General features: G+C 38.9%; 1 protein-coding gene across 1 annotated transcript in view; it reads right to left on the reverse strand.

Annotated features, from left to right (window-relative positions):
* Nucleotides 1–1118: 1118 nt before the first annotated feature.
* GTF2B (general transcription factor IIB) overlaps nucleotides 1119–13954 on the reverse strand; it is a 33161-nt gene continuing 20325 nt past the window's right edge. The window contains exons 3-7 of the mRNA XM_059377045.1: nucleotides 11907–12040; nucleotides 7072–7218; nucleotides 6810–6939; nucleotides 3971–4252; nucleotides 1119–1628 (exon numbers count right to left, since the gene is read on the reverse strand). Coding sequence (XP_059233028.1) covers nucleotides 1495–1628; nucleotides 3971–4252; nucleotides 6810–6939; nucleotides 7072–7218; nucleotides 11907–12040 — 827 coding nt within the window. The 3' untranslated portion in view covers nucleotides 1119–1494. The remainder of the gene's footprint in view (nucleotides 1629–3970; nucleotides 4253–6809; nucleotides 6940–7071; nucleotides 7219–11906; nucleotides 12041–13954) is intronic.

Consider the following 13954-nt stretch of genomic DNA (forward strand, 5'->3'; position numbering starts at 1 on the left):
GAAAATACTAAACAAATCCTATTACTATACCTGGACTGCAACTATATTTTAAAAATACAGCATAGCCGAACAGCTGGAAAGAACAAAATATCAAAATATTGGTGCTTATTTCTAAGTGGCTTGTGGGTATTTTCATGATGCATTTCCCAAATGTTTCTAATGTGCATGTACGGACTTTTGATAATAGCAAAAATAACTATTTTAAGATCTAGCTAACTGGTTGCAGCTTGCAGAGAAGTCTTTAGTGGGTGGGAACTTTTGTGGTCAGTCACTAGAAACTGGGGAGCACCAGAGGAGAGGACTGCTGTGCTCAGTCCATGCTTGGAAAGATGGAAGGGTGTGGTGCCGGGGACCAAAGATGTGCCCGTGAGGGAGACACTGACTGGCCTAAGATAGCTTCTTCTTCCTGGGTTTTGTTCTGGGTGGCATGGGTTCTGCCTGGAGTCATCACTGCTGTTCTTGTGCTTATTTCTCTAGTGTTCTCTCCCAGCTTTGAGTAGTACCGTTTGTGTCCTATGTTTTGTGCAAAGGAGAAATACCATTTGTCTTCATGGTCCAGTAGCCATCCCCCTTCCATGGTCAGCAGAAATGAGAGAAAGTCTGATCTTCTAGAGGAGAAAGTCCATTTTAGACCAGAGTGTCAATTTGTCTACTAGACCGCAATAGGAGACGTCCTTCTAATCTAGTGCTGAACTCTTGAGAGATGTGTAAGAACCGGGACACCTGCTTTAAGGCAGTGCAGTTCACACTGTAAGGTGATGTTTAGCATGGATTCAAGTCCCTTTACAAACTACCTACTTGGTAAAAGGGCAAAATTCTGTTGGTCTTTACCTTCAGTGCCTAGTCAAGATTATAGTCAAGATGTTCCTCTAAGAGTGATATGCAAAACACCTACACATCCCAATCACCTACGGGGTGATTTATATTTATATTCTATTAAATAGAATCCCTGGACATTCCTAGGCCCAATAATCTATTTTGAATATTCTTTACACACACACGCACACATATATATAAATTGCACACACCCGCTTTGATTTTCCTGGCGTCAATGGTGGTTCCCAAAGCCTGACTTTGTTATATAAATAAAATATACATGAAAAGAAACAGAAAACAAGGACCTCTACCAGCTTTATTAGCTGCAATGATATGCATTATTTGTAATTATAAATTACATTTAACATGTAATTATAACAAAAACTTTAGTTTTGAAAAACATTTTATTCAAGAATTACATAATTTCAAATATCTTCCAAAATACAGTTTCCTAGATTGCTACAAAAGAAAGCAAATTCAATAAGAAATTTAAATCATTAAATATGTTTTACTAGTATATACATACAGAATGCCAAGCAATTAATATTTAGCCCTGGAATGCGTACCATGTCTTTTGTTTTTCCTTATTAAAGAGAGGCTCAATCCAGCACTTGGTATAGGCTATGTACAACAGGCCAAGTTCAGTGTTGAGAAGAGTTTGACATTAGCTGTCTCAGTTTACAGCTGTGGTAGTTTGTCCACAGGGGTGTCAAATTTGAAGTCTGTAGGAAACAGATCTGGGGCTCGAGGATAGATTAGCCTGTAGGACTGTCTGATTGTAACATCAGCAACACCAGCAATATCTCCAATTTCTAAAAGACAAAAATCAAAATATTAATTCCAACTTATGTATACAGCTATTCCATCTTATCTCCCATCTACAACCTGCATTCCAATGTGTGAGATAGAGTAGTATAAAATCCAAACTGAAAACCCCAGGGACGTTGACTTTCAAAACCTAACAATGCAAATCCATACCAAAAGGTAGGTAGGAGGCCTACGGTTGTAACAGTAGTAATGGCAGTATCCCAATCACCTCAAAGGGCTGTCTCGGCCATATGAAGAGCTCTGCTCGTTGAGGGCCACAGCAAGAGTGCTCAGGGCACAGCACTAGGAGCGAGAACTCTTGTACTAGCTGTCCTTTTGAGAACTGACTGCTGTTCCTTCACAGAAGTCTTTCTGAGGATCATGGAAGTAATCCATGAATACATTCTTATAAACTCACTTTATTATTTCCATGTTTAAAAGTTCCCCTGTAACACCTGTAGTAAATCCTGTTCTGTTAAAAGATTCTTTTGGAATCCTATGTTAAAGACTGTCCTACCTCATTTTTCTACTTAGTACATCAGACAGTATACATCTACTTAATACAGCTGTACATTCTAGCATCGTGTAGATGTTTTCACTGTTATAGACACATAACACTGAGCACTGGGAGTTCACGTATTTCTAGTCTATTACAGAAGCCTAGGAGATCTAGTTTTACCTTTCAAAGTCATTGTCACCTTTTTCCTTTTTATTAAAAGGAGTCCCAAGGGACTGCTATGTGACAACTGTTTGATCATAAGTTCTTAATCAAAATGGATTTTTAAAACGTAGGCTTTACTGCAAACTCATTTTACCATCTTTTCACAGATCAACGCCTAAGGTTTTACGGATTTTCAGTGTGGATGTCTGCCATCAGTGTGCAATGAGCTCATTTTAAATGTCGTCTCATGTTGTGTTACATTTGTTACCTATCTGTCTTCTAGGCATGGAGACGGTGACTGTCAATTGGCTGCTGGTAAGGGAAGAAAAGGGCTTACATCTCAAAAAACCCAAAAACTTCATGTAAAACACAAAGAGCAGAAAGTGCCAAGATAAACACTTTTGTGCTGTTGATTGGCATAAAGGTAAGGACACTCGGCTTAGTTTTAACTTCTCAATTTTACCAGAAGACTCAAAATTTCCTTGAGTCTTCTCAAAATTAAGACCAAAGGAATCGATAATGGCACATTTAAGTAACTAATGGTTGGCTTCTTCTTTCTAATCACTCTTCTATATAATTTATTACTTTTATTAATACAGAAACCTGCAGCCTGAGCAGAGGTGAAAGGCTGTTCTTAATAGGGTATTATAGTCAGTGCAGCCAGTCCTCTCACTGTCTCACTTTTAAATTTAGAATGGACTGCTGTTTTTCCTTTATAGATCTTTTTGAGGATCACAAAAGTAATGAGTGAATAAATGCTTGTAAAGAAATTCACTTAGCACTTCTTTCTGTTTGCAAGTTCCCCTACAACAATAAACTCAAAAGTGGCTTTTAGAAGTTTGAAACTACTTCCTTAAGAAACTGAGTAACGTTTGAAAGGAGAAAGAGAACAGGCTTCACAGAATGTTACAACCTGATGGTCAGCATGAATTGCTAGTGTACTCACTGTAGGAGGCCATGCTGGGAAGTGGGAAACAAGTGCGGCCCCCAAACTTTCTAGATCTAAAAAGCTAAATTTTGAGGGGGAAAGAAGGACTATTCAAAATAATGTTTCAGGGTGACAAAAATAACTTCTAGAAATGAAAAATGTAGAAACTAAAATACTTAATTTGAATGGGAAAAGTGTGTCCATACAGAGTTATGCCTATAAACATTTTTATTTATGAATCACTTACAAAAATACAGTATTTTGCTGTTAAGTTTTGATTCTAGGAAACTACTTTTTTTTAAAGATTTATTTATTTGCAAGAGGGAGACAGAAAATCTCAAGCAGACTTGCCACTGAGCATGGAGTCCCACACGGGGCTCAATCTCACAACACTGAGATCATGACCTGTGTCATCCAGGTGCCCCAAGGAAGAAATTCTCTCTTAAATGTGAGTTCAGATATTTACCGGCTCTGTACTTAAAATGGAAATACAGGGGCACCTGAGTGGCTCAGTGGGTTAAAGCCTCTGCCTTCGGCTCAGGTCATGGTCCCGGGGTCCTGGGATCGAGCCCCACATTAGAAGCTCTGCTCAGTGGGGAGCCTGCTTCCTCCTCTTTCTCTCTGCCTGCCTCTCTGCCTACTTGTGATCTGTCTGTCAAATAAATAAATAAAAATCTTAAAAAAAAAAAAAAGGAAATATAATTACATACTACAGCCTTCACAATTTCATCACCATTCTTCCTGAGAAAGAGTCCTACCTTTTTGGGTCCTCTTCTCAGCTGATGCTTGTGAAGCCATGTAAATGGCTGCTGCCGCCACAGAAATCGGGCTCCTTCCAGGAACCAAGTCCAGTTCCACAGCTTTACGGGCTATATGTGTAGCTGCCATCTGCACTTGTTTAGGGAGACAAAGGTTGGAACAAAACCTGGACATGAAGTCCCCAGTTGTAATCAAATCCACGCTGGTCTCTAAAGCCTTCAAAATAAGTTTAAAACATCTACCAATTTCTTTCTTAGAAATTCGTGACACAGCACATATTTCTGAAAGGAAAAAATTAAATAAATCCATGTTAAGTCATACGGTTCATTTAAGAATACATCATTTCTGATTATAAAATACATTCTGATTGCAAAAAAGTGCAATCATGCCTTAAACAGCCTGATTAAAAAATAGGCAGAGGGATCTGAATAGAGATTTTTCCAGAGACAACATACAGATGACCAACAGGCACATGAAAAGATGTTCAACATCACTAATTATAGGAAATGCAAATCAAAACCACAATGAGATATCACCTCAAACTGGTCAGAATGGCTATTATCAAAAAGACAAGAAATAACAAGTGTTGGAGAGGGGAAAGGATGTGAGAAATGGAAACCCTCACACATTGCTGGTGGGAATGTAAATTGGCACAGCCACTATGGAAAAAGATGGAGGCTCCTCAAAAAACCAGGAATAGAAATACTTTATGATCCAGCTATTCCACTTCTGGGTATTTATAAAAAGAATACAAAGACACAGATTCAAAAGGATTTATGCGTGCCTATGTTCACTGCAGCATCGTTTACAACAGATAAGACATGGAGACAATCTAAATGTCATCAGTGGAGGGATGGATGATGAAGTGGTAGGTACATACACCAACACACACTATTCAGTCACAAAAATGAGTGAGATCTCCTCATTTGCAACAACATGCACGGACCTAGAGGGTATTATGCATAATATGTGAAATCTAAAAACAAAAACAAATGAATAAAAACAAACTCATGGACACACAGAGAACACCCTGGTGGTTATGAGAGGGGAAAGGAGTTGGGGAGTAGGCAAAATGAGTGAAGGGAGTCAACTGTACGGTGATGGATGGTCACTAGACTTTCAGTGATTGCTCTGTAGTATGTAACAGATGTCAAATTACAGTTGACCCCTGAACAACTCAGGGGCTAGGGATGCCAATTTCCAGCACAAAAATCTATGTGTAATTTCTTACTCCCCCAAAACTTAACTACCAATAGCGTACTATTGTCTGAAAGCCTTAGTGATAATAGTCAACATTTGTATTTGTATTATATACTCTCTTTTTAGAATAAAGCTAGAGACAATATTAAAATCGTAAGAGAAACTACACTTGCAGTACCACACCATACGTCAAAAAAAAATCTGCATATAAGTATATACATGCAGTTCAAATTCATGTTGTTCAAAGGTCAAAATGTGCAATATTGTGCACCCAAAATTCACCTATGGTAATATATGGGATATATGGTATATAATGTATCAATTACATCAATAAAGAACAAATCATGCCTTATAAATGAATCTCTGATCTTCTCAGTGATAGTTCCCACAGAGCTCATTTAACATTTCTCAGTTAATTTAAAAATATTTATTTTTTAAAAGAGAGAGCGAGTGTGCACAAGTAGGGGGACAGGCAGGGAGGATGGAGAGGGAGAGAGACTCTCAAGCAGACTCTGCATTGAGCACAGAGCCTGGTGCTGGACTTGATTGATCTCATAGCCTGAGATCATGACCTGAGCTGAAACAAGAGTCAGGTGCTTCACTGACTGAGGCACCCCCTCTGTTAATTTAAGTATCTATCACACTTCAAATAAGTCTTAAACAAGTTAAATGTAGGTTCTTACTATTTCAATATTAACTTCTCTAAATTTCAATTCAGACAAGTAAGTTGCTTCAAAAATTCTAAAACTTCGTTGATATTTATGTATGTATCTGTTGTAAGGAGTAGGTGTATCAAGATGAAAGAAAACACTGAAAGCTAAATACTTCTCAAGCTACATGAAGTCACATGCACGGGCAATCTCTGGGATTACAGGCTGTAACAAAATGAGATCGAATACTTGATTCTGTTGTCTAAAAATTAAACTACCACTTTCAGAACAAATTTAACAAAAGCCTTAGTTTTAAGTTGTAATAACCAAAAAGATGATGAGAATAAAGCCATGCCGCATAGTAAAATATCCACTGATAAATGAAAGGTAATGAAAGTCTTATGCAGAAAAGAACCCTGGCGGTGAAAGAGGAAGCCCCACAGCCTCTCTGAACAGCTGTTACCTATTCATCGTGACTGCGAACTGGACGGAAAATACTTGTTCTCTCAAAGTCTCCGACACTAAGTGTGAAAGTGCAAACTGTGTAACTTGAAACAAATGGCACTGATGTTTTCTAAGGCTTGACTCCTTCACAGTAGAAACCTGTGCTGGGAGTGGGAATGGTTTTCCACGTGTCAAGTGTATAGACTTAACTAGTAGGGAAGGCGCCCTCTGGCTTATGATGCCAGGCCTCAAACACCTCAAAAGAGTCAGTTCAAAAGACCTCATGAGCAAAGAACACAGAGCACACATGAACTAAAGCGATGTTACATGGGAAAATAATCTGAGAAGAATAATGGTTAAGATCATACAATGAATTTCTGTCAAGGAATAAAATAAAGAGGCATTTGGAAATGATACTAAGATGGATTACAATATGTAAGCAGGAAAACATAACAACTACATAGTGTCAAAGCTGCTTGACTTTGGTCTGTTACTTTATCACGGTTATTACATAACTTTGCAATCTTTGCAACTAAAAACTTACCTTTAAATGTCCTAGGAACCCCTTCTTGTCTACAGGCGATATAGAGACAAGCGGAGGCTATGGCATCATTAGCTCTGCCCTTCAGGCTCTTCTGTTCATACACTTGCTTGAATAAATTATTTGTTCGATCCTTCAAAGCAAAGAAACTAAGTTTAATTAACTCTAGGCCATTTAATTAGTTGCAATATCAAAATTTCATGTGTTCATTAAATTATGCTAAGTCAATGCCAGAATGGCTTAAAGGAGACAGACAAGAACTTACAACTATATTCCGAGGGAGGTTGATTCTGTCTGCCATAGTAGTGATTTCTTTGAAAGCATTCATCATTGCACGATCAGAACTGCTCATTGTTCTCCGATTTTGGTACTTAGAATTGCCAAATTCATCAAAACTTGCAGCTCCTGTACCCTATAAAACAAAGTTTTACGACTTCATGCAAAAAAGATTCTTTAAATATGAATGAACAGACATTTCTAAGAAAACAACTTCCACGATCTGACTGCATAAGCCCAAGAATTCTACCCTGTGCCTCCTCCTTATTCCTTAGTAGAACAAGTACCAGATTGAGATGGTTTAAATGAGTATCTGTGAGAGGACCCAGTAATATCAACCATCACATTAACAGACCAAAGAGAAACATCAAAGGATCATCTCCCAAAGGTGCTATAAAGGCAAGCAAATAAAACCCAAAAGCCATTTTTTGATAAAAACTCACAAAACACGGGGCGCCTGGGTGGCTCAGTGGGTTAAAGCCTCTGCCCCCGGCTCACGTCATGATCCCAGGGTCCTGGGATCGAGCCCCGCATCGGGCTGTCTGCTCAGCGGGGAGCCTGCTTCCCTCTCTCTCTGTCTGCCTCTCTGCCTACTTGTGATCTCTCTCTCTGTCAAATGAATAAATAAAATCTTAAAAAAAAAAAAAAAAAAAAAAAACCTCACAAAACACTACAAATAGGTACTTCTTCAAATTAGAAAATCTTTCTCCCACGCCCCAAGCCAGCACAGTGAATAATGAAGAAAGCAAGCATACCCTGTTTTATTGTGCGTCATTTACTGCACTTTGCAGAGATTATATTTTTGTACTGCTGTTAACAAACTGAGGGTTTATGGCAACCCCACGTTGAGCAAGTCTATTGGTGCCATTATTCACTTCAGGTCTCGGTCACATATTGGTTATTCTTGCAACATTTCCAACTTACTCTATTTCTCATGGTGACCTATGATCAGTGATCTTTGATGTTACTATTTTAATCATTTTGGGGCTCCAAAAACTACACACTTAGAAGATGGCAAGCTTAATAAATTTGCGCGTTCTGACTGCTCCACTGAGCAGCTCTTCCCCCATGTCTCTCCCTCTCCTCGGGCCTTCCTGTTTCCTAAGACTCAACAATACTGAAATTAGGCCAATTAATAACCCTTTAATGGCCTCTCTGTTTGAGTCAAAGAAATAGTCACATGCTCCTCACTTTCGTATCAAAAGCTAGAAATGATTAGGCTTAGTAAAAAAAAGGCATATCAAAATCTGAGATGGGCTGAAAGCTAGGCGACTTGTGCCAAAAAGCCAAGTTGTGAATGCCAAGGAGACGTTCTTGAAGGATATTAAAAGTGCTACTCTCCAGTGAACACACAAACGATAAGAAAGCGAAACAGCCTTCTTGCTGATATCTTGATGATATGAAAGTGTTAGTGGCCTGGATGGAAGATCAAACCAGCCACAACATTCCCTTAAGCCAGTGCCTAATCCAGTGCAAGGCCCCAACTCTCCCAATTCGTGAAAGCTGAGAGAGGTAAGGAAGCCCCAGGAGAGAGGTCGGAAGCTGGTAGAGGTTTGTTTCTGAGGTTGAAGGAAAAGAAGCCATCTCTTATAGAGCACAAGATGAAGGGCACGTGCTGACAGAGAAGCTGCCCCAAGTTCTCTAGAAGATGCAACTATGAGAATTCATGAAGGTGGCTACACTCAACAACAGATTTTCAATGTAGAAGAAACTGCCTTCTATTGGAAGAATATGCCATCTAGGACTTCCTCAGCTGGAGAGGAAAGAGAGGTCAATGCCTGGCTTCAAAGATTCAACAGCCTGTCTCTGTTGTTAGGGCCTAATGTAGCTGGTGACTTGAAGTTGAAGCCAATGCTCATGTACCAGTCTGACAACCCTAGGGTCCCTAACAATTATGCTATCTACTTTGCCTGTGCTCTAGGAATAAAACAACAAAGCCTGGATGAGAGCGCATCTGTTTATAACAGGGCTTACCAAGTATTTTAAGCCCACTATTGAGAACTACTGTTCAGAAAAGAAGATTGCTTTCAAACTATGACTGCTCACTGACAATACACCTGGACTGTCTGTGGGGAGCTCTGGCTCTGACAGAGCTGGACAATGGGATTACTGTTGTTCTCATGCCTGCTAACACAACATCCATCCTGCAGCCCGTGGATCAAAGAGTGATTTCTACTCTCAAGGCTTATTTAGGAAACATATTTCGTAAGGCTACAGGTGCCACAGCAAGTGTTTCCTCTGATGGTCTGGGGCAGAGTCCACTGAAGAACTGGAAAAGATTCACCATTCTACATGCCATTAAGAACATTCATGACTGATGGGAAGAGCTCACAATATCAACATGAACAGGAGTCTGGAAGAAATTGATTCCAGCCTCATGGGTAACTTGGCAGGCTCAGGACTCCAGTGGAGGCAGGGACAGCAGATGTGGTGGAAACAGCGAGAAGACTAGAAGCAGCAGGGGAGCCTGAACATGTGACTGGACGGCTGCGATCTCCTGATCAAACATTCATGGTGGAGGGGCTGCTTCTTACAGATGAGCAAAGACAGTAGTTTCCTGAGCTTGACTCTGCTCCTGGTGAAGATGCTGTGAAGATGGTTGGAATGACAACAGAGGATTTGGAATATTAAATAAACTTAGGTGACAAAGCAGCGGCAGGGTCAGAGAGGATGAAGTCCAATTCTGAGACAAGCTCTTCTGTGGGTAAAATGCTATCGGACAGTATCACAAGCTACAGAGAAATCACATGTGAAAGAAAGAATCAGTTGATGGGATAAACTTCAGTATTTTAAGAAACTGCCAGAGCCACCTACCATTCAGCAACCATCACATCGAAGCAATACCATTCACCAGCAAAAAGATCACAATTCACTGAAAGCTCAGAAGATGGTTAACATTTTAAAATGAGGCAAGGAGAGCAAGACAGGGGGGCACCTGGCTGGTGCAGTCAGTAGCACATGCAGCTCTTGCTCTTGTAAGTTCAAGCCCCACATGTGGCGTGTTTACTTAAGATAAAAAATAATTAAAAATTAAAAATAAAATTAAGAGAAAAATCAGAGGTACTCATTTGGGAAGGAAGCGATAAACTATTTACAGATAGTTTTTCTGAATACCTAGGATACTCAAGAAAATCACTGTAAAACTGCTATAAATAACAGAATCCATGAGAGGCAAGGTCAAACAGAAATCAATAGCCTTCATATGTCCAACTAACCAGTTCTAAGGCAATGAGAGATACTCCAAATGCAAAACAACAAAAAAGATAAGTACCTAGGAATCATCTTAAACATAAAAGATCTATTATGAAGAAAACCTCTCTAGAAGGACACATATGACTTAAGGAGATGGAAAAGCATACTATATTTTTGGACAGAAGATTTATCAGGAAGAAGTTGATTTTCTCTAAGTCAATTTGCAAATAATATCTTACCAATGCCTTGCTGAAAATAACTTTAAAAAAAACCAAAACAAACAAACAAACAAAAAAACAAAGTGACCCCTCCTAAACTTTAAATGGAAAAGATGAGTGAAGAAAATGCTTAGAAGGCAGAGCAGTGAGGAAGAGCTAAAGCTATGGGATACTAACAGTGCGGCGTGACATCTGACTTGACAGGGCCAGGATGATACAAGATAGAAAGTCTGGAAATATTCCCAAATACATATAGAAATCTAGTATATGACAAATGTAACACCTTAAAAAACTCACTTTTGCCATGTAGGATAAACCACTGTCAAAGGATACAGGAGAAAACTAGCGATAGTGGTTACTGGTTTCTGACACGGAAAGGAGGTTGCACTGGGAACTGAGTTTGGGGGTCAAGGGTGAAGAAAATTGTGTTCTTTTCATATTTGTGTTTGACTCATGTACTTCCTACTGAAAAAATTTAAACATTAAAAGAAGTCACAGATTCAATTAGTTGCAATCTCAGATTTTAAAATGTCCTCAGTATACTTTTATCCCCCAGCCTGTAAGGCTGAAGTAAATGTAGAAATCACCCAAAGATATTTCTGAATATAATACTATCAACTTGAACCAATCCTACACTGTGGTTCTCAAATTTTATGTGTACTTTATAAAGCATCAAATTTTATATGTACTTTATAGAGCATAATTAATGACCTTTTTCATAATATTTTCTTGAAAACAGACTGCAGTAGTATAGATTAAGTCCTGAAATAGCATCCCTCTATTAGTTCTTTGGAATATGGCCACCACTACTTCCAGTTCAGATAAAAGAGCAAAAAGAAGCCAGGTTGCCAGACATATTACACTGCTGCCTTATCTAACAGCAACAGCTACCATTTACTGAACACACACTACATGTATTATAAAAACTTTACCTACATTTCCACGTAACCCTCAAAATTTCTACGAAGTACTCGTATTCTCACCTAACTGATGACGAACATAAAGCTTAAGTACGTGGCTTAGGTAAGTCATAAATCCACCAATATTAGAAAATAAGCTATACTGAGCTACAATTTAGCTCGGTGGGGGGAAAAGAAAAGACATTCATAATATTCAAGGAACATATCAATATGAACACATAAAGATCACACTACATTCAATTTCTGTGCAAAATATGCTTCATGGAAACAAGGGCCTGAGATATAAAGACTCTGTTATCACAACCCGCTGATCTCCCCTTTAAGGTGGAAAAAATGTGTAAGGGAATAATCATTCACCATTGTATTACTGGTAAATCTTATTTTCTCAGGTCAAAATTCCTCATGGAAGCAGTGAGATACTTTTGCAAAGTTCCCAAACTCCCAGGTCTATGGTCAGTCCACACTTTCTATTTCCTAGAGAGAGGTTCGATTACCTTGCCAATCATAGTAGACAAATCTCCATCACTCAGAAGGGGATTCTGAGAGTCTCCAACTCGGGATGGATCTTTTGTTGCTTTATCATTGCTGAAAGTTCTCCATTCAGACCCCACATCGATGACCCGGTCACCTATAAATGTAAACACAAATCTAAATGGTCTTGTCAGGACAGGATTTAATGAACACTGTGTAATACCCAACTCAGCCCTTTTATTCTAAGAAATCTCAACACGGACATCTGGGCTCCAACTTAAGTATCACATCGCAGACATCTGTCCTGAAGCATTCCTTTAATGACTATGCAAGACCAATAACAACCCTACTTATTATTTATTTATTTATTTATTTAAAAATATTTTATTTATTTGAGAGATTGAGAGAGATCATCAACAGGAAGGAAGGGTAAAGGGAGAAGCAGACACCCCACTCAGCAGGGAGCCTGATGCAGGACTGACCCCAGGAACCTGGGATCTTCCTAAGCTGAAGATAGACACTTAATTGACTGAGCCACTTAGGAGCCCCCATAACCCTCTTTAAATATTGTCCTATAAACAGTCCTATTCTAACTCTTGGAAGAAAAAGAATTAGTCAAAATAAAGACAAATCACAAAATAAAGACATTCATATGTGATGCAAAGATAAATACGATTTAGAACCAAAATTTGCAAGAGGCATAGAAAAACAGACACACACAAACACACACACACGCCCCTGAAAACACTGCTCACAATGGTATTAATGCACACAGTTTCATATAAAGTTATTTTTATGGGAAATGCTTTGCAGAGAGCTAGGCCTAAACTTATGTTTTAGTAACTACTGAACAAAAACAATTATTTTTGGCCAAATAAGTTAAACAGAGTAAAATGTTAAGCCTAGAGCCAGTGAGAAGAAAGCCAGGTAGTCATACCAAAAGAGCAGATATGAATAGATCTGGCTGACTACTGCTTTGGAGGGGATGCTCAGTGGCTGGTAACATCTCCACAGTGACAAGAGTGACCACTGAACACTTGCACCTGTGGTAGTTGTGTGAACGTTCTCTTCTAATCCTCAGAGCCTCGAAAAGTAGATGCCATTTTTACTGCCACTTTAGAAATAAAATTAATTGGCCTAAGATCACCCAACTAGAAAGAAAATGTGCCTCAGATCCCAAAGCCTGTTGGTTCTCTACTACATCTGTAAAGCCTGAACTCTCCCACCAAAGTGTGATAAAACTGAAAGCAGGAACCAGGCCACTGCACTGCTGCCTGAACAGAAAGGAGACCAGAACAGCAGAAATCAGTTACCTCAGCAATTAAAAAAAAGTTCTCGTACTGACAGCCAAGAACATAATGGTTATGAGCATGGACTCTACCATTTGCCGTTAAGTCTTGGACAAATTATGTCATTTTTCAGCTTTAAATTTCCCCAATAACCTTACAATTTCAATATTGTAAAGATTAAATAAATACAGGTACAATACAAGTAAAGTGATTAAAAAGTTCAAAGTGAGTGCTTGATATTTAGCTATTTGCTGCTACTAAAATGAAAACAAGATGACAGAATATTCTGACATTTCCCTCCTTTTGGTGAGAGGAATAAGGAGAGGCACCGGTTATAAAACATTCGTCTCACATTACACTTTGAAAGTAGCAGAGTACTCTGCTCCAAGTATTTGATCAGAGGAACAGCAAAGAGAAAAGAAGGAAGGAAATTAATGTAGACTCTGCTAAGTCTTCTGAACCGTTTTCTATGTAGTTAATTAAAATGCTATACTCCAAGTATAATCATCATAATCTAATCCTAGTGTTATAGTTAAGAAAGCAGGTCAATGTGCAATGGAATCATTCATTCCTGATGGTTTTGGAAAACTATTTTTTTTGAACAGTCAGCTCACTTGGGAGTAACCAGATATTACTTGGATTAGCATGTGTTCTTGTCACAAGGGAACTGAGATGACAGGGAGGGTCCCCACATGCCAACCTGTATTAAGTAAGAATGGCCAAGGAAGGCTGAAGCAGGGAGAGTGGTGTATAGCGCAACCTCAGTGGATGAGAGATTGAAC

This window comes from Mustela nigripes, chromosome 14 (genome assembly GCF_022355385.1).
Source record: "Mustela nigripes isolate SB6536 chromosome 14, MUSNIG.SB6536, whole genome shotgun sequence".
Taxonomy (NCBI): domain Eukaryota; kingdom Metazoa; phylum Chordata; class Mammalia; order Carnivora; family Mustelidae; genus Mustela; species Mustela nigripes.